The 19,532-nt window shown below is 43.7% G+C and overlaps 1 protein-coding gene across 3 annotated transcripts in view; it reads left to right on the top strand.

Annotated features, from left to right (window-relative positions):
• LOC146207370 (plexin-B-like) overlaps positions 1-18,334 on the top strand; it is a 207,152-nt gene extending 188,818 nt beyond the window's left edge. For 2 of the 3 annotated variants that reach the window (XM_084586984.1, XM_084586976.1), the window contains 17 exons: positions 3,107-3,252; positions 4,530-4,769; positions 5,284-5,460; positions 5,908-6,004; positions 6,628-6,990; positions 7,643-7,819; positions 8,227-8,470; positions 9,019-9,161; positions 9,526-9,719; positions 10,140-10,428; positions 10,816-10,969; positions 11,530-11,694; positions 12,260-12,429; positions 12,546-12,706; positions 13,324-13,612; positions 14,800-14,874; positions 15,990-18,334. In XM_084586984.1, coding sequence (XP_084443110.1) covers positions 3,107-3,252; positions 4,530-4,769; positions 5,284-5,460; positions 5,908-6,004; positions 6,628-6,990; positions 7,643-7,819; positions 8,227-8,470; positions 9,019-9,161; positions 9,526-9,719; positions 10,140-10,428; positions 10,816-10,969; positions 11,530-11,694; positions 12,260-12,429; positions 12,546-12,706; positions 13,324-13,612; positions 14,800-14,874; positions 15,990-16,097 — 3,192 coding nt within the window. In that variant the 3' untranslated portion in view covers positions 16,098-18,334. The remainder of the gene's footprint in view (positions 1-3,106; positions 3,253-4,529; positions 4,770-5,283; positions 5,461-5,907; positions 6,005-6,627; positions 6,991-7,642; positions 7,820-8,226; positions 8,471-9,018; positions 9,162-9,525; positions 9,720-10,139; positions 10,429-10,815; positions 10,970-11,529; positions 11,695-12,259; positions 12,430-12,545; positions 12,707-13,323; positions 13,613-14,799; positions 14,875-15,989) is intronic. The other variant, XM_084586988.1, reaches the window with a different exon arrangement.
• The last annotated feature ends 1,198 nt before the right edge of the window (positions 18,335-19,532 follow it).

The raw sequence follows: 19,532 nt of genomic DNA, 5'->3' as shown, positions 1-19,532 counted from the left end.
CGTTGTTTCCACTGTTCGTGCACGAGGTGGGCACTGATGCCTTCTTGCAGGCGCGAAAAACTAGCGATGTCCGCTACTGGGATGGGTGCGCGCTTACGCTTCATGCCGCTAGTCGCGCACTTTAAGAGCCCCGCGGCTGCTCTGCTTTGCCTTTTGAGACCCGAGAATCAGCCGATCTAGTCCATCGTTTCAATACCGATTTTCCTCTTATCTGTCATTTTTTCTATTTGGTGTTCCGGAAGAGGGGTGTGAGATGCTCTGTTTACACTAGGTGCGTCAACGTATCGCTTTGCTTTAGAGGAAGAGAAAGAAAGGAGCGGATCGAGTGTCGCAAGAGTATTTGGTACTAGGGACTCGACGTCGCTCTTTGGCTACGTACGAGTCAATTCAATTATGCAGCCCTGCGTACTGCTGCCGGCGTTTGTAGTTTCACGCCGGACTCCACCGCGTCTCCCCGCCGTCCTTTTTCTTTTTTTCTCGGCGTAGACGGACGCGACACGAACCGTTTCTGACGGCGGCGTTGGCGCCAGCGTCTAGCGATGCATCCCCGCACGCGAAAAGTCGCCGACATGCGAGAGCGAATTATGGTAATGGCGTCTAATTGAAATGACAAACACGCCGGGGCGGCGGCTGTGAGAGAGAGAGTGTGTGCTGGAAGCAGCCTCTGTTTGCATAGCTGCTTCACCCTTCGTCCGCTTCGCTGGAAGGGCATCTGCGAAGAAGCGCGTGTATGGGAAGCAGCACCTGAGCAGGATAACACCCGTGCTGTGGTAGCCACGCTACCTGTGGAAAAGAGTATACCGATGTGGGGAGGAGGAACACGCGTGGAAAAAGCAGCTGTGCGGAATAGTGCCTCTGGGGAAGCGTTCGCGGATCGCACGCCAGACCTGTGTTTTTGCTTTCTCATCGGGACATTTTTTTTTTTTTTTTCTGTCTTGATCTCTTTCTCTCTCTCCTTGCACTAATTATGTGTATATCTTCTTGATCGCGGTGAAACGCGACCCGGCATGTCGCCCTGTCGCGCTCGCTCGAGCTTCAGCGATCGACGGCAGTGTCGACAACCCCGCAACACGGGCGCGCGCTTCGCTTCCACCTGCACTCCTTCGCGCGACGCGGTGCAGAAGCAAGGGCCGCTTCGCTCTGGAGCAGCAGCACGCGTTATCGCAGAACTTTTGGAACTTTGGTCTTGCTTTTTGTTCTTTCTCACTTCTTCATTCGTTAGATTTTCTCTTCTTTTTAGTGTTGTCGCTCACAACCGACGACGTCATATCGTGCCGGGGATGTTTAGAAATCATCCGTAGTATAACGAAAGCTCCGTTTGAATTACCCGCGCTAAGACACGTGGACTGTTGCGTCGTGATTGGTTGTTTCATTCAGGATTAATAAGGGACATATGATTCAAGTTCGTTGCTCCTCTCTGGCTTCCTTACCAGTGCTTTCGCACTAAAAGCGCTATCCCTTGCTCCATACTCTTCTTTGTTTTAAGTGCCTCTGTGCAGCCTGCGTTGTTTGATCGTGTATCTTCTGCAGCGGTAGACATTCTAGTTATGCTCCGTCTCCTGTATAAAGAACGCGTTATCTTCTGACGTGCAGGGAAGAGCCGAGCTGCCGCGGCGGGGAGCCACTTCTTCGATGCAGTGTGGAGCTAAAAACATCGTTTATACGCAAAAAGGATCAGGTTGAGTGCAAAACATCGTCAGCACGTTCCGACGAGTAGCGTCGTTCAAGCCAGCCACGCGGGCAGCTTTGAAATCAACAAGCGGCGTCGCGAAGCCGCGAATTAACGCGCGCGTTTCAGCCTAGCCGTAAGTACATGCAGAGGCAGGAATTACGGAGATGGGAGAGGAGATGCGTCTAATTGAGTCACGCGTATAACCACTGCGGCGACAGCGCGCCCAATCGACCGCGACGCCGCAAATCTAATCACGCGCGCCGAGTCCCGCGTCGCCGCCGCCGCTCGCGAGCGGGCGTCGTGAAAGAGTATATGGCAGTTCTTGCTCTTGTCGCCAGCTAGGGTACATCGCGAACCTTTTTCTCATTCTGCAGGCTCCCCCATATCTTTTTTCTTTCTTCCTTACTTCGTTTATATACTCCTTGCGAAGCGCGATGTAATCAAATTGTGGGCGCTTGTGTTAAAATGCAACCTTTTTTTTATGTTCCTACTCGCTCTGCTTGGTCGAGCCGCGCGGATTCTTAATTACCGACTCTCGACTTGACGAGTGCCGCCTTCGAGCGACAGCCGCTGCGAACAAGCTCCGCGTGTGGGCGCATGAAAGCTGCGCTCGCGCCTTTTCTTTCTTTCTTTCTTTTTTTCTTTGTTCTTTCCTCATTGGCGTGTGCGAGAGCTGCGAGTGTGCTTGCATGTTGTGTGGCTCTGTGGCTGACAGCTCTGCCCTGGCTGTTTCGCAGTCTGCGCGTGTTTTGTCAAAGCCAGCTTTTACGAGGCGAGGCGGCGTAAAAGCGCCTCGTGATTAGTTTGAGAATCAACCCCTGCCCGGCATTCATGTGCATCTTAACGGAAATCTACTTCGTGTTGGTTTCAGTTTGACTCGCTTCGGTTGTATTTGTAAATGTTTACTTTGGTTCTTTCTGCCTGGTCTCGGCTGCCTACTTATAGTGAGATTAATGCACTGGTAATTTAGTGATACATTTCAAATGAATATTCCTCAAATCTGTAGTTTTCTTATAGCAGATATGAAATTTACCGTAGTATATATTCCTTATGCTTACTATGGAGATCATGCAAAACACAAGAAATCTGTGAAAATTATAAATACAACATGAACAGAAAGTTCTAAATGCATTTGCATACTTCATGATATCATGCATATTATGTGCAAACCATTTGGATAGCAAATATGTATCACACGAGAATATTTGCAGACAAATACAAATTTCTGCGCGTCTCCCATACCATGTAAACTCGATATTGCAATGTCACACATTCCAAGTATGAAAATGTTTCACTTGGGGCTGCCATTTTTTCTCATGATGTGGCTGCCTGTTTTGAGGTGGGGATTTCAGTGGCATGTATTGTAGCAAGATGGGAGCTTGGCCACTATGCAGCATGTTGTCATCATGCTGACTGACTGTGTTTTCATTACAGATCCATCCCCTGAGTGGACCTGTGGAAGGTGGAACACAGGTCACAATTGAAGGCAGCAACTTGGGAACTAGCCGGGAGGAAATTTATGACAAGATCAAGATCGGTGGAATTCCATGCATTCCCACCGAGTACAATGTTTCTGTTCGGTGAGCACTCTCCTTCCCTCATTTCATTTCAATTGCTTCACTGCTTCGAAGCAGAATGGAGTTGAAATTGAAAGAACATTACATTTTTATCTTCTGTCCTGCATTGATAAATTCACTTCCGTTAGTGCTTTGTTAAGCAAATTTTGTATCTGCATCTACTGCGACAAGAAATGTGCACTTGTGCATACATAGAAACAAGTAGCAGAATTCTCTTCATTTTGTTTTTACTATAGTTCTTCTGTAATAGATCTAGTATAGGGCCACTGTGTTATGCACTTCGAAATGTGTGTTCCATTTGAAGTCTATATCACTCTTGAAAATGACATATCCTCGAGACTTTCCTTGTGTGCATTATACCAACATCCTGAAAGGTAGTCATGTCCTATGCTACTCTGTGTAAGACCCTTCTTTTACATTTCTGCAGCTAAAATTTGTACTTTGTACAACTCTGCACATTCAAGGAAATATTTCCAAACAGCTTGCAGCACACTACTGTTCTTAGTATAATAATAATAATAATAATAATAATAATAATAATAATAATAATAATAATAATAATAATAATAATAATAATAAATCAATCAATCTTTATTTAATGGGCGCTGGAACAACCATGTGGTCTTCGTGCTGCTGCAAAAAGAAAATGTTTTACACACACAGATAGAACACAAAAGAAGAAACAGATAACACATGAAATGAAACTTAGACGAAAAGAGTCACGGAAAGACAGAAATCAATAAGTAGCATGTCTTGTATACACGGTAAGAGAATTGTAGAACACTGCACGAAAAACAAACAAACGACGATAGATCGAGAAAAAACAACAAATAACTGTCATTGACTATAATTATATAGATATATACATAAAATAAACAACCACTCGAGACACAACAAGTGGGGGGTATCTAAAACACGGGCTAGAAGTACAGGGAAATACAATAAAGAAATAGAGTCGGATAAAAAGCAGTTCAAAATACAAACAGCTTTGAACAGGAGAAAAAGCAAAAAGTGAAGTAGATACAATAACAACAACAACAACAACAACAACAATAATAATAATAATAATAATAATAATAATAATAATAATAATAATAATAATAATAATAATAATAATAATGTGACTTCAAAGTTTTTAGTTACATTGCAGCTATAAGTCTTTAAGCTCTTCAGTGCCTTCACACATGAACATATTTGATCATAGCGGAGACACCCGTCAACACATTCGCTGTCGCAATTTGTTGCCCCCTTCTCACTGGCCAATGTGGGCTCCTTTGCAGCGTTGTCTGCCGTACAGGACCAAGTGGGTCGCCTCTCACAGCAGACGTGGTGGTCGGCAATCGTGCTGGGATCACCCAGGCAAAGGAGAAGTTCCAGTATCGGCAAGTCACAGTGCGTGACCTCCAGCCCCGCACAGGACCCCAGTCGGGAGGTACCCGCCTCTACATCAGTGGATCGAACCTCAACGTGGGCAGCAACCTCAGCGTCTACCTTGACAACCTGCCGTGCACTGTCGACAAGTGCGTCACTCTTTTAATGTGTCTAAAGCTAAATTTGTTTGCGGTGTTGTTCTATAATTTCTGCTGTTTAACCTTGCTGAAAATGAAGTACTAAGCATCATTAATTTGATAAAAACTAAGATGTATTTTTTTGCGGCAAAAACCTTTTGTTTCACTCTGAATATTGGTGTGCTCAGAAAAGTAAAAAAAAAAAATGCATTTTGCCTTTATTCAAAGTTTTCCACAATGGTTTGGAGCCAAAACTGTGTTGCCCTCCTCACAGTTACCAGTGTAACCAGAGTTAGAGAAAAACTTTTGCTCTAGTTTATTGACCTCTAGAGAGATGCTGCTATGTAGTGAGCTGTCACATTGACATAAATTTTTCTGAGCAACTTTCAACTTTTTAGAGAACTGCCCTGAGGCAATTGAGGCTGCTTTTCAGCATAAAGTAAAGTGGAAGTTTGGCAGTGATCGTTAACTATTACATGTAGCTGTGGCCTCAGCCCTTCATTCCTTTTCTTTCCGTGCTTTGCAGGACTTTGGCCAGCAACAGCCAGATCTCGTGCAAGACCAGCAAGGCAACAATCCCCAGATACAATGTCTCGTACCTCATCCTCAAGATTGACAATGCCACTTTGCACATCCCGGATCCTTTCAACTACACAGAAGATCCAACCATACTTAAAATATCCCCTCTCAAGAGTTTTGTCAGGTCAGTAGATAATTTGTGCACGCCTTTTTGTTATATGCAAGCTACAAGTGGTTATTTGTTGCATGCAACCTGTTGCACATGTGTTTATCTCCCTCTATGAGTATTTTTTAATTGATAGTTCTTGTACTGTCACAATACTACGGGCAGTGGGAAAACTCCCTCTGTGCAAATTTTTCTTTTCCTTTTTTCGAGTGTGAGTGTGTGTATACTGAATCCCGAGATGTTGCTAGGACGGACGCACGACGTTACCTGTGCAAGCATCATTACCTAAGTGAAAATGCATAATCTTCGTCTACTAATTGCTAATAACCAATTGCTGATAACAATTTCTTGTTATTAGCAATTCTTGTATTTCTTGTACATATTAGCATAGGTCCAGGCATCGCATTTTTCTAAGCAGAATTCGTTTGCACACGTGCTAATAGTTACGTCTCGCATTGTTTGCAGTGGTGGGCGAAATGTGATGGTCACTGGAAGCAACCTTCATGCAGTCCAGCAACCACGGATGGCCGTCTTCTATGAGAACCAAATACTGAATGAGACCGTAAGCTTCTTTTCCTCTCATGATTCTCTCTCGGCAAGTAGCTCTGCAAATGCTACCATTTCTTGGAGTTTACATTTTTGGCTGCAGATTCTAAATGTGCAAATGAGCAATGCTGACATCTGGCACTTGGTTCCACGCTGTACTGATTAGACATGGCGCACACAGTATTGGTTTTGAGCCCACATTTGTCCCTATGCTATTTATTGGGATAGCTTCTCAAGCCTCATTGCATTGAAATACAAGAAATGGCCTATTGCTTTTACCATTCAATTGGTCTTGTTATTTAACTCTTCTTTTTCTCTCCTGAAAGAAAAAAGAAACAGTTTTTCTTGTTGCCTCGGCAAATGTGCTTCAATGTTGAAAATGTGTTGTAGCAACCAACATATTAGGTTGGCACATAATCAGAATTCATTAGTGCCCATGGTTCCTGAATGAAAGCAGTCTGCTTGTTTCCACGGTACCTATTAATATGACGGTTATTAATATCGCTCGGTAATGATGCCTAATATTAATTATTATAAGAGCAGTAGCAGTATATTGCTCAATACAACCAAGAAGTATGTTTGCTTGTGTAATCCTATTCAGCAGTTGCCCTCAGAGTTGTTCTCATGCTTTTTCTCCAGGTATGTGAAGTGCTTTCGCCATCTCTGATGTCCTGTCCGTCACCACCCATCAACGCTGAAGCCTACCGGCAACTTCCTAGCAGCGACAGGCAGAAAAGCTACGGCAAAGACAACCACATTGGAGGCGGTGGCTCCTCCATGGGACATGGCACCACCTACAACAACGACCAGGATGCTGGTGGCCACAGGGATGAGTGGCGCTTTCGGATTGGCTTTGCCATGGATGATGTCAGCAGTGTCCTGGAGCTGCCACGCACTTTCCCACTGCTTCACTCAGACCTGGTTTATGTGCCCAATCCTCAGCTGCATCGCTTTGAGGGAGACGGTGTAAAGCTCTACAAGGGCGAGCTGCTTGTCATTGAGGTGATTATTAGCTACAGTGTTTTGTATTGCAACAGGGTGCATTGGCAGAGTAGCTCTGCTTTGCATTGCTTTTGCCCAAGCACAAACTTGTGATTAAGCAACCTTCTGCCACTCCATGCATCCATGTTTGCCTTCAGTATCAAGCAGAGTTGGTCTGAACGCAAAATGCCGTATTGCAGGGTGTGTATATTAATCGAAAAAAGTTTCAGTGATTTCAAGTAACTTCTTTGTTACTTGTTTGTTGTTTTGTTGAGGAACACTTGTGTTACTTCAAGATTCTTGAGGAAATTTTCTAGCTTTTTCTCCTGTCAAGAAGCGATTCGACTAGAGGTGGGATTCTTAAACGCAACACGGGCTTCGAGGGCCCACTTGTAGAAGTTACAGTCGAGGCATGTTTATAAATTTGGCAGTGAGGCTGTACATTCTTTCAACATCATTGTCATAAGTTTTAAAAAAAAATATTTCGTTTTCACCTCCACATTTCTGAGGAGACAATGTATATTCAGCTGCTGAACTAGCGTCTGCACAGCCACAGGCAGTCAAACAATTGAGCTTTATTAAGAACAAAAATTGTCTGTAGCTGTGCTCTTTTTGGCTGTCTTGCTCACAATTTTGTGCTTTTGTAATCCCGTGGAATTTTCTTCTCATCCAGGGTAATAACCTCCGCCTTGCGAGCACTGAATCGGAAGTGAATGTGACTATCGGGACTCAGCCATGCAACATCACCTCTCTGGCCATGAACCAACTGCTCTGCTCGCCACCAGAAGTTCAACCTTCAGGCACAGACGAGATAGGACGTTGGACAGAAAATGGACTTCCCATGGTTGTGGTAAGCAAATGAACTCATTTTTCACTCCACCATGACTGAACAACAACCCTTATACAGATTAGTGGGCTGTGAAGTGATTAAAATATGGGCATGAATTTTGTTTGTATTGATCTGCCCAATCTGCTTCCCAGAAACTTTTATGTCTGGTAAACGGGGTTTGTATTTATGGAAATTTTGGCCATGTGAAACCAACTATACTGGAGGAGGAAAGAAGGAGAAAAATTCCTAATTACTATGATTATGTGCTAGGAAGTTTGACATCTTTAAGCTGCACGTGGGTTATGGGTGTTGCCTTAGTTGATGGTTCAGGATTAATTTCACCTGCCTGCCTGTGGTTTTATAGCACACTTTGAGTGATGGTTGCACTAAGCATTAAAACACCTGGAATATCCTGTCGCGCTTTGTAGGTTCGCATCGGCAGCAACCTCCGCTACGAGGTGGGCTTCATGCGCTACGAAGTGGCCAAGACATACACCTTCCCACCAGAGGCTGTCGCTGGCCTCGCTGCTGGAGCATTGGCTGTGGTGGTGCTGAGCGCTGTTATCTTGCTGGTGCTGCGACACAAGAGCTCCCAGGCTGAGCGAGAATACAAACGCATTCAGCTGCAGATGGACGACCTCGAGAAGAGCGTCCGCATTGAGTGCAAGCAAGGTATTGGCGAGGCTCTGTTTGCTGCTCGACTGCCGTGCGAGAAAAATTTCTGAAACAGTCACTGTTTGAAAGCATTCAGTGTGCCCAGCTCAAATGAGAGTGTCCTACACAAACAGTTGCCGGCAGCATGCCAAAGAGTGTGACAGCTTTTTAAGAACTCATTTCACTGAGACTGTTACTTTAATCGGCACTCTGAGTGCCCCATAATTGGATTGCCGAGTTTTACAGAGACATTATTGTCAGTCAACATTTCTTTCCATTAATCAACAAATTCTTCGTCATTTACATGAGTTTTTGTGGCTTAAAAGGGCACACTGCCTCAATGGTCTTCTATAGGCACCAGGTGTCAAATAGCACTGAAATCGTGTTCCTGTTTCTAATATACTGTACATGCTACGGATATGCGTGTTAAATTTCATGACTGGGCATTGCTTCTCCTTCCTTATAAACTAAAAGGAACTGTGGGAACTAGCTTATCAACAGACACTTGCACATCTTTGGAGATAGTGGCAGCTACTAATTGCACAATGTATACATTTTTCTTGCAGCCTTTGCAGAGCTACAGACTGTTGTCACTGATCTAACCAATGACCTCCAGTCTGCTGGCATCCCAACATTAGACCACCGGTCGTACATCATGAAGGTCTTTTTCCCTGGTGTCTATGATCACCCTCTACTTCAAGACAACAAGGTCAGTACTGTTGGTTAGCATTGTTTAGCAAATGCTGCCCGTAGGATGCAAGTTTGTGGACATGACTTAAATGTAATGTACTTGTCTGTATGCCATGTTTAGTTTACAAAACTGTACATACCATGGAGTAGCTTAAGTGAGAGAATGATATAATGTATATGCAGCTCCACAGCGATTGCAAAAAGCAAAGTGTCAAGAACATTCGTTTCTGTTGTGTGTGAAAAAATTCAAGCAGCACAAAAAAAAAAAAGGAAATAATAATGCAGTACCATATCGGAAAATGCCGTACTCACCAGTGTGTAAATATTTCATCCTTCTTTTTCATATCTAACACATATGTTGCCTGCACCTTTCATGCTTGCAGCTCAAGAACAATGGTATCTACAGCAACTATGAAGTGGCAATGTCCCAGTTCGAGCAGTTGATTCTGAACAAGAGCTTCCTTGTGACCTTCATCAACACTTTGGAGAGCCAAAAGTCGTTCACCATTCGAGACAGAGTGAACGTCGCTTCTCTGCTGATGATCGTCTTCATGGAGAGGCTGGAGTACGGAACTGAGTGAGTCTCAAATGGCTGCTTTCTACTGGTTAGATGATATACTGAGTCCCTTAATCATTAGGCAACCTCTTCCGAGCCCTAAAGGGATACTGACAACAGTACCATCAAGTTATTCTTTTTGGTAAAATCCCATTGTTTGAATTTCTTGTGGCCTTGCTGATGTTCGTTCAGCAGGAGGGAACACATTTGTTGCTGAAGAATTTGGAGTTGAAAATTGAATATGTGTCCCTGCCATTCGATTATAATGATTGAAAAACACAGGTGACGAGAGATGTGGTCCTTCCTTTTATCAACACATCGTTTTCTTTGCGCATAAAGCACATTTTTTTAGTGGTTTCTCACATTATGCGCAACAACATAAATGCGAATCAGCTTGTTCTTGTGGATGAGCTTGCTTTCCCACATCTCCTCCTGCTGCAGTGTGCTGAGGACATTGCTACTCCAGCTGATTGAGAGGTCTGCGACCAGCAAGCACCCCCAGCTGATGCTGCGGAGAACTGAGTCAGTGGTCGAGAAGATGCTGACCAACTGGCTGGCGCTAAGCATGTATGACTACCTGAGGGACTACGCGGGCAGCTCCCTCTTCCTCCTCTTCAGCGCCATCAAGCACCAGGTGGAGAAGGGCCCCGTGGATGCCGTCACGTACGATGCGCGCTACTCTCTCTTCGAGGCGAGGCTACTGCGAGAGCAGATCGACTACGAAGTTGTGGTCAGTCTATGCAAAGTTATTTTTTTCTCTGGGAGGCCTGCCATGCTATATATCCATTGCTTGCAGCCGGTGATTCAAGAAACATGTCATGGCATCAATGAAAGACCTTCTTTGGACCTTAGCCATGACTGTCAATATTCTGTAGTCACTATCGATCCTGTAATCGTTCCTTGTGGTTGTTTTGTACTCTTCAGGCAGCAGAGTTAATGAAACTGAAATCATGCATGTTTTGGGACGAACTCAAAATATAAGTTTATGAAAGAAGAGAATGAGGTAGTACTACCAAGGACAGGCAAGGCAGTGCAGGCGGGTCTCCTGTGCTGAGGGAATGTAGTTGTAATTTTGGTTCGTTAAATTTATGCCACTTGTTCTTTTTTTTTTCTTCAGACAATACAGGTGATCCAGGAAGACCAAGATGAGAAGATCCACTGCCGGGTGAATGACTGTGACACCATCAGCCAGGTGAAGAGCAAGATCCTGGACACCCTGTACAAAAACACTCCTTTCTCCTTGAGGCCATCCATTCATGATGTTGATCTGGGTAAGTTGTCAGCATCCGAAGTTTTCTGATTATCTGTTCGCAGAGCAGCACAAAAGGGCTTGTTAACGAAGTTTAAGATTGCCCACTCAAACTTCAGAACTAGCACGTGGTGATAAATAATGAGTTTACTGCCGTCAAAAATATTGACCTACAACTGAAGCCGGCTACTTATAGTTGTTCATTATTGTAGGTAAATCCAACCGATCCTGACAGATGAAACTTAAGTATTGAACTTGTGCTTCAGCTTGTTATTGAAGAAATGTTGCTCATGGGAGCTAATTTCGTTGCAAGTGAACCTAGGTGCATGTGATGTAGCCAAGTAGTTGAGGCGAACTAGTTTTAAACCTTGTGTTGTGTAATACAGCAACTACAGCTACATTAGCTACAGGTACTTGAATGGAGGTCTGACTTGGTGAACTTGTGTCTTGCTAAGCCATTGATCTTTTCATACTTTTTTTGTACATGCAATTTGCCTACCTGCATTATTTTCTTAGACTGGGCTGTCTTATGCAGCAGGTATGAACGAGCCTAAGCCCAGTGTAATTTTTTGCCTTTTGCAGAATGGCGCAATGGGAGGAGTGGCCATCTAATTTTGGCTGATGAAGACATGACAACGAAGACAGTCAATGGCTGGCGACAAATCAACACCCTGCGGCACTACAACGTTAAGGACTCTGCTGTCATGAGTCTAGTCATGAAGCAGAATGACAGCTTCAGCTCCAACTGTAAGTGCACCTTTGTTCGCCATTCTTGTTCTCGGAGTGCTGTCTGCTTCTTAATTTGTAGCTGACTGTATTATGCTTAGCTGTTTCATTTTTATGCTGCTCTAATGTTACTCTGTACTTTACTTTCTATGGCTCTTGACAGAGGTCAACATATTTACCATACTTGTAGATATTTTAGATACGCTTTCATTTCTGACACTTCTAGGTTGACAAACAGTATTTAAAGCATTTTTGCAATTCACTGTAACCAACTGTCTTTCATGCTAGAAAACATTGCTCATTTGCAAAGTATTTATTTAATTTCCGAGTGCTTAAAATTGGCACACTTCATGCTCACATGGTGCTAATGCTTAATGGGTACGAGGGTGATGAAATTGAACATACATGCGATTAGCAGAGTCGGGGGTAAACATACGGAAAAAGATAAGCAAGATCATCATTCCTTGAAGCCTAGTTTCGAAGGGCCATTTTATTTGCCACCTACGAGAGAAGAAAAAAAAAGGGGGTTGCTTCTTTTGCCCCTCATAAATCTCCACAAACAAATGTTCCGTAATGCCCATTGCAGGTAATGTCTCCCTGAACTCCATGTCTCCTATAGTTTCTCACTGTGAGCTTGAGCAAGGCATCAAGTACTGGCACCTAGTCAAGCCAGAGGATGAGACCATTGGCCAGCCAAAGGACATATACCACAAGGCCATTCCCGAGATCTTCCTCACGAGGCTGCTCTCCACAAAGGTAGGTGTTGCGTGAATTTATACGAAGGTAGTTTTCTGCAATTGGAAACGAACATTAACAATCTTGGTTGCTCTGTATGATCCAACCTGATGTGGCTTGTTTTGTTTGCTTTGCAGGGCACTGTGGAGAAATTTGTGGAGGATTTCTTAAAGACCATATTAACGGTGAACGAAGCCCTACCACCAGCCATCAAGTGGTTATTTGACCTTCTAGATGAAGCTGCACATCGGCATGGCATCGTTGACCCAGAAGTGCCCCATGCCTGGAAGAGCAATTGGTTAGCATAGTCATTAAGTATTCACTATTCTGCTCAGTGAACAGTACTGGGGTTTTTTAAGCATGTTACTTTGTGGATGGAGAATGGAGCTCCAATATTCGAGTGTAAAATATAACAAAGGGGGACTCTACTTGTACAGGAGAGAAAGGAGAGGAACAAAATCGGAATTGGGATAGAATCGATATGGGAGTAGATTACCGAGTGAAAAAAAAATTCTATCGCATTGCCTTCATGTCAACCCAGTTGATCACATCAAAATTTGTTTCTTTAAATTACCTTCTGTACAAGGTTCCAAAAAACATTGTTAGCTTCTCCTTTTCATGCTGAATTAAGTTTCTCCATAGTCTGTGTTCAGTATTTCACTGTTTCTAGCTTGCTGATCGGTACACCCTTGTTTTTTGATAGCAGGATTGTAGGTGTTCTATTTATGGACTGTTTCAATGCCGTTCTCCCTCCTTTGTAAGGGAACTTACTTTGGTTGTTACCCAGTGGTATGAACTCGTGTTCGAACTCAAGCACCAACTCGAGCTGCGTTGTTAGCCGAGGCCAGAATTTCATCAAAGAAGCCACTATTTCTTACATTGTTATAAGTCCCTGCCTTTTTATGCACTATGCAGCCTGCCCCTACGCTTCTGGGTGAACTTTATCAAGAACCCCGACTTCATCCTGGACGTCCAGAAGACCCCCATCGTGGACTCGTGCCTCTCGGTGATCGCCCAGACGCTGATGGATGCCTGCTCCACCTCCGAGCATCGGCTCGGCAAGGACTCTCCATCCAACAAGCTGCTGTTTGCTCGAGACATCCCCAAGTATCGGCGCAAGGTGCTCGAGTTCTATCAGGGCATTGCCCTCCAGCCCAAAGTCACCGACCAAGAGATATGCGCTGCCATGCAGGCACTCTCCTTAGTGAGTGGCAAATCTTTCATTTCAGTTCACACTTGTTAGTGGTATTGCCCCTTTCAGTCACGAGTTGTTCTCTGCAGGAACACAATTTTCAGAACTTTTCCATCTGAGCACTCCAGTTGCACATAAGATTGTGAGGTTAAAGATAATTAATTACGCGATTTCCTTCACAGTTGTTACCCAGCACTGCTTCCAGGGCACCAGTGGCACTTGGTTCGAGTCATTCCTGTCGTTGGAGGCCATTGTTTAAAGTTAAGAGATTGGCATGTTTTGAACTAACACAGGAAAATTGGAAAAATTCTCACTGCAGCCAAACCAGAGCTACAGTGAATCAGGGAGGCATTCATCATGAAAGCAGTTTCCTCTATTCATCTCGTATGTCTATTTTGAGATGAATAAATGCAAGGGATTTTTTTTTTTCTTTTTTTTTTTTTTTTTAGATTGGGGAACATTTTTGTTGCAGTTACATTTTTTTACTTGCCTCTTTGTATACAAGTCTTTCACAATGTTCATGTGTGTTCGCAAATGTGGCTGCATTATTTTAGAAGATTGTTCAGATTCAGCCAAGGAATTAGGTGTGTAGCTCTCCTGTTGACTAAGATTTACTATGCCCATGGAAGGAGACGTGGCAAATCTTGTCCTGGTGTCCTAAGAAGCTCGAAAAAGCTTTATGCATTATGGGAACAAATCACTAGAATGAAATCGACTAGCATTTCTGACATTTAAAAAATGCCATTAATGTAGTTATATGCATCCAATGAATAGTTTCATTTATAGAAAAATTTAGAACTTCTTTCTTTAGTTTCGTTGAAAATAAACTGAACGATAGTGTATAATGTTTTTTTTTTCTGAAGAGACATCCCGGTCGCACTTATTTTTGCTGTGTCATTCAAAACAGCATGTTAAGTGGTTGATTCAGCCGTAACCTGTAAAGTATTTATTTTACTGAAATCGCAGCCAAAGTGGTTTTACAGGATAACTGATAACAGTATGTGCAATGGTTTCCTGTTTTTCTGGCCAACAGCATTTCATTAGAGCCACATTGTCAGCTTCTTGCTGTTGCGCTTTACTTAATTTTGGAGGCTTCCTCTCAAATGCTTTTCATGTTAATGCGCGCATCACTGGACATGTCATGGTTTGTCAATACTTGCTTCACAGTCTGTGTTTTTTTTTTCCCCATTGCTTTCTAGGCACATTCCTCTGAATTTGAGCCTTCAGGTGCTGTCAAAGAGCTGTACGTGTACGCTGCCAAGTACAGAGAGCAGGTGAGAGGGGCTGTTTCGCTTTCACTGAGTTTTTCTTTTTTGGCAATAGCGGTAGTGCTATTAAAACAAATATTTGTGGGTAGTATTACAACTGGCGTTGAAGTAATGTTAAGGCTTGGCCAGTTTTATCACAGGGAAAAACGAAAGAAATATGTACTGCCAAATGCCAGACTAATTGGTTTAGAAGGCATCATGTTGTGTGGAAGCTCCAGGGAGCAGAAGACAGCAGAAAAAACAATGGTGACTGCCATATTAGCATTGCAAGATGGAGGAGGATGTGATTGTCATTATAAGCAGAGGAAGAGTGCACGCATTCCAGCTTCAGATAATGACAATGACGGACTCTTCCACAGCAATTACAAAGTCCCTGTAAGTGGCTATTTCAAGGCAAAAAAAGAAATGAATGCGCAGGATTTTATTAACTGCTGCATGTGCACTGACGGCTAAGTAGCCGCAACAGAGGGGAGAGATATTCCAGTAATCTTGATTATACTTGTTTATAAACTGTAATCAAAAATCAACATTCAGTTTGCCCACTATGGTTAATATGGAACCGGATATTAGAACAGTCATTTCTGTTAGCCTCTCCAAAAGTTTAGGATACAGTCGAACCTAATTGTAACGAAGTAGTACGGGGCGTGAAAGTTTGTTTGTTATATCCAATGCTTGTTATAAAAGTGCGCGCCCAAATTCCTGTAAATAAGTTTTCTAATAAAATGAAACAAAATGTGCACTAATAGGGACAACACAAAGGTGCGAAAATGCACAATTGTTAATTAAATGCTTGGTGTAAAGATGAAATCTTGCCTTTTGTTCCGTGTTGGAGAACTTTCTGTACTGCTCTGTTCTTTTGGGGGAGAGAACCTATAGCATAGACTCCCAAAGAGACATTTGGTTGTGCAGAAGGTCACCAAGTGAATGTATGGGAGAAATAAATACTTGCCACACTTCAGTGAAGAGTCGGGTAGACTGATGAGATTAGAAAGTTTTCGGGGACAGAGTTGACACATGCAGGGGGGAAGGAGTGGTGGGATAAATGAGAGGCTTTTGTTGTTGTAGAGGGTGTTGTCAGGTTCATGAGAATGCTTTTCATTTTTTTCTTTGGCATTGTGCAGGTCCTCATGGGACTCGAAGGCGACCTGCACTGCCGGAAGCTACACCTGTCCCACAAGCTACTAAATGTGGCGTGCACCCTCGAAGGCGAACAGACTTCTATGTGTTGATAACGACCGACGCCTGCACTATGCAACGAAAGCAAAAGCAGGATACGAAGCGGCTGGCCAGAGAGCAAGCTACGACTACAGAACTCTGCGTGCGTCGGAAGTTTCAGACACCGTTTGTGTGCGTGTGCGCGTGTGTGGGAATGTGCATCTGTATCGTCGTTTCTGCGTGTCTGCCCAAGACTTTCTTTACATTTATTTATGGGTTGCAAGAAGAATAGAGAGAGAGAGAGAAAGAGACTGTTTTTTCAAGAGCGGTTAAGAGGATCGCCTCTTCTACTTCTGGATACTGGAGTGGGTGGAACGACCAAACGCACAGGGACAGAGATCACACTAAAAAAAAAAATTTTTCGGTTCGGAAGCAGGGTGTCCTTTGGTGCTGTGCAGTACGCCGCGTCGTCTGCAAGTGCCGTTCTATTTATAACTACATGTGCCTCTGTGGAGAAGAAAGACACTACGGACCACTGAATGTGTGCTGCCATCTTTCGCCACCTTCCTGCGGGGTGTCGACAGTGAAGCGTGAGACTTTTTTGAAAGGGGAGGAAAATGTCACCAGAGTGGGCTGACCAGTGAGTGTCACACTTGTGTGCTGTACTTGTCGAAGCTATTTTTAAATGTGCGAACCCCATTTTACTCGTCGCATTCGAGGCGTGGCGGCGCGGGCTGCCGCAGTTGTTGTTCATCACACCCGTTTTTGTACATTTTGTATAGTAGCGCCATTTCTTGAATAGTTTGTTTGCGTGGTCAAGAGGCAACAGCCACGCACAGAGCATGCTTGATAATTGTTTGAGACTGCCAGCATTGCCCATTCTAAGTCACACTTCAGCTCTCCTGGTTTCTTCCTCTCCATTGTTTTTTTTTTTTAAACGTCTGTGTGTTTTAATAATCCTCTCAACTGTGGCATGTGGATGCAGCTAGGGCAATCTGCTCCATTCTAAGTGTCAGCCACCAATTTATTGAGCGCCTCTTTGAACCCAGTTGTAAATGTGTTTAATATATATATATACTGTACCTGTCTATGGCATTACGTATCAGAGGCAAGGATTGTGACTGTCCAGAATTGCAGAGTTCAGTGCGTTAGTTTTTTTAAATCTTCAAACGCTTAGTGTTTGTGACCAAGTTGTCCTAGCAGACTTAACAAGAATCAGGTCTCGTGACTGCAAATTATTTGTTGCACTGAAAGGAAGTGGTTGTATGTGCTGTCATAAATTAAGGCCACATCACTACGCAAAGCTTTCTGTTCTGCTGGGAGTTCTCTATGTAAATAAATAAATGTGCTGCAGTGGTTGAACATGAGAGGTGCTGAAGCTGTTTTCAAAGCAACACTGCTGTAAGAAAACAATGCCTATGTTATCTTGAAATTACATATGTGACATCTCTCGTGGAATAGTTGTTTTAGTGTCAGTACACGTTTTTGCCTGTGATACACCGATCTCGCGTAAGTGATCTGGAGGAAACCTGCACTGAAATCTTGTAGTTGTCCAAACACTACGCCGTCATTCTTTCTCGAGTTACCTGGGCTTAAATTACCACCACGTTTGCTTCAGGCATTCTGGGTAGTGCCTTTTATGTTGGCCTTTTCATTAATACGAAAAGCAAAAGCTATTGAACAATTATGATTGTTTTGAATCTAAAGTGCGCAACAGAATGTCAAAGGATGGGTCTGGCATCTAATCTTTAGTTCTGTTGCGGGTGCAAAATATTTTTATAATTTCTTAAATGTCCCTACAGATATTGCATCTTGTAAGTGCCATTAAGCACATTATGGACATGAAGCAATCATGTGAACAATGAAATATTTCTACGAGAATATATGAAGCAAATTTAGCTTTCCTATACACCATTTTTGTTGTGAGTGTTTGAACGAGGTTTCACTGCAGACAGTTGGGAATCACTTTGGCTGAATGTTGAGGGGAGAGTAGTTCCTTGCAAAGAGTGAACAGAAACCTTGCTGACTCTATCCAAAATGTCTGCATCCGGTGGTTATGGTTTTAACACTGGGAAAACTTGGCGTTACTTATGTCATAGCAGTCAAGCAAAACACGCTTCTGCACTGTTTGCTGATTTGATTGATGAAACTACAGCTGGTCCAACTACCTACGGTCATATTTTTGATACTGGCCCCCCCCTGCCGTAAAAGCTAAGGAGAAACACGATGCAAAAGTGCTGTGCAGCTGGAGCGCTTTGTCGTGTAGCGTGTTGCTGTGCTCTGCCAATAAAGAAGAATGCAGGTTCATAAATGGATTTGTGCTGCTTTCTCTCTGCATGCTAGAGGTGAGATCTCTGCGGTGAAAGCAGAGAGTTTGCTGCCCGTGTGTGCAGTTTCCAAACGTCGTGAACATTTTATCAAAACTTTTTTCAAAATTTTCAAGAAAGTATGCAAAAGATCTGTGCAAAAGCATGCAGGAAAAAAGAAGGATATTCTATAAATAATTGCTGCCTGAGGATCCAGGCTAGAATGAGAGGGAGAAGATAGCAACACAGAGAAGTAAACAAGGGTTGAGGGGGAGTCTCAGTTCAAGCAAGACCAAGGTTTCGACAAGGGGACTTGCCTTTGACTGGGCTCAGATGAGGAACGTTGGCTTGGCTTGCAAACTAAGGCTCCACCTCAACACTTGAGTTCTCTTTTGTACTAGTGCCCAAGAAGTGCTTGCAGCTGGGCGTGTTGATGCATATTCAGGAAGATACTGGAGTGCAAAAAAGAAGTACATGGACATAGATAAGAAACAGGACGAGCGCTAACTTTCAGCACCCATCCTGTTCCCTCTCTGCATCTCCTGTACCCTTTTGTGCTCTTGTGTCTATATGTGTTTCTTTGTCTCTATGTGCTTCCACACTGTTAATTTACTCAGTGGGCAGTACTTCCTACAAGGTGAGACCAGCAGTGAGAAAAGACCTGAGCTTGCAGCTTACTCATCAGCACCGTGTTTCAGTTTTTAATAAAGTACTACATACATGGTTCATATTGCCACCTGGTTTACCAGCTGGCAGAGAAAGAAGCAAGAGCTCACGCAGTTGGGAGCTCGAGCTCCAGGGAGGACGTGTCCAACCACTGAGTTCGCATCTTGGCTGCGTCGGCAAGGCATTGTGTCTCCTGTCTGCCTGAATCGGTGAGTGGGGGTTGGCTACTATTTAACTAGTGTAGCTCATTAGGCTAGGTCCTTTCCTTCCGCCTATGGCGGTTTCTTCGCCCTGGTCGACTAATCGTCCGGTGGAGTCGGTACGTTTGGATTGGGGTTACTACTGCCCTGGTTGCTTTTGTTCCGGTTGATGGTGGCGCCATTCGATTAACAAGTCTGAAGTTATTCAAGAGAAGCTTGGCTCTATTACCGAAGCGGACTTCTGTACTCTGAGCGGCAAACTGACCAAACTTCTTTGATGACTCCATGGTCCGGCACACCTATTCGCACCGCTGATGCATGATACGTAGTCACCCCG

The sequence above is a fragment of the Amblyomma maculatum genome, chromosome 1 (assembly GCF_055883805.1).
Source record: "Amblyomma maculatum isolate TAMU_Amacu chromosome 1, ASM5588380v1, whole genome shotgun sequence".
Classification (NCBI taxonomy): Eukaryota; Metazoa; Arthropoda; class Arachnida; order Ixodida; family Ixodidae; genus Amblyomma; species Amblyomma maculatum.
The sequence above is the reverse complement of the archived record's forward strand: the minus strand, read 5'-3'. Positions and strand labels throughout refer to the sequence as shown.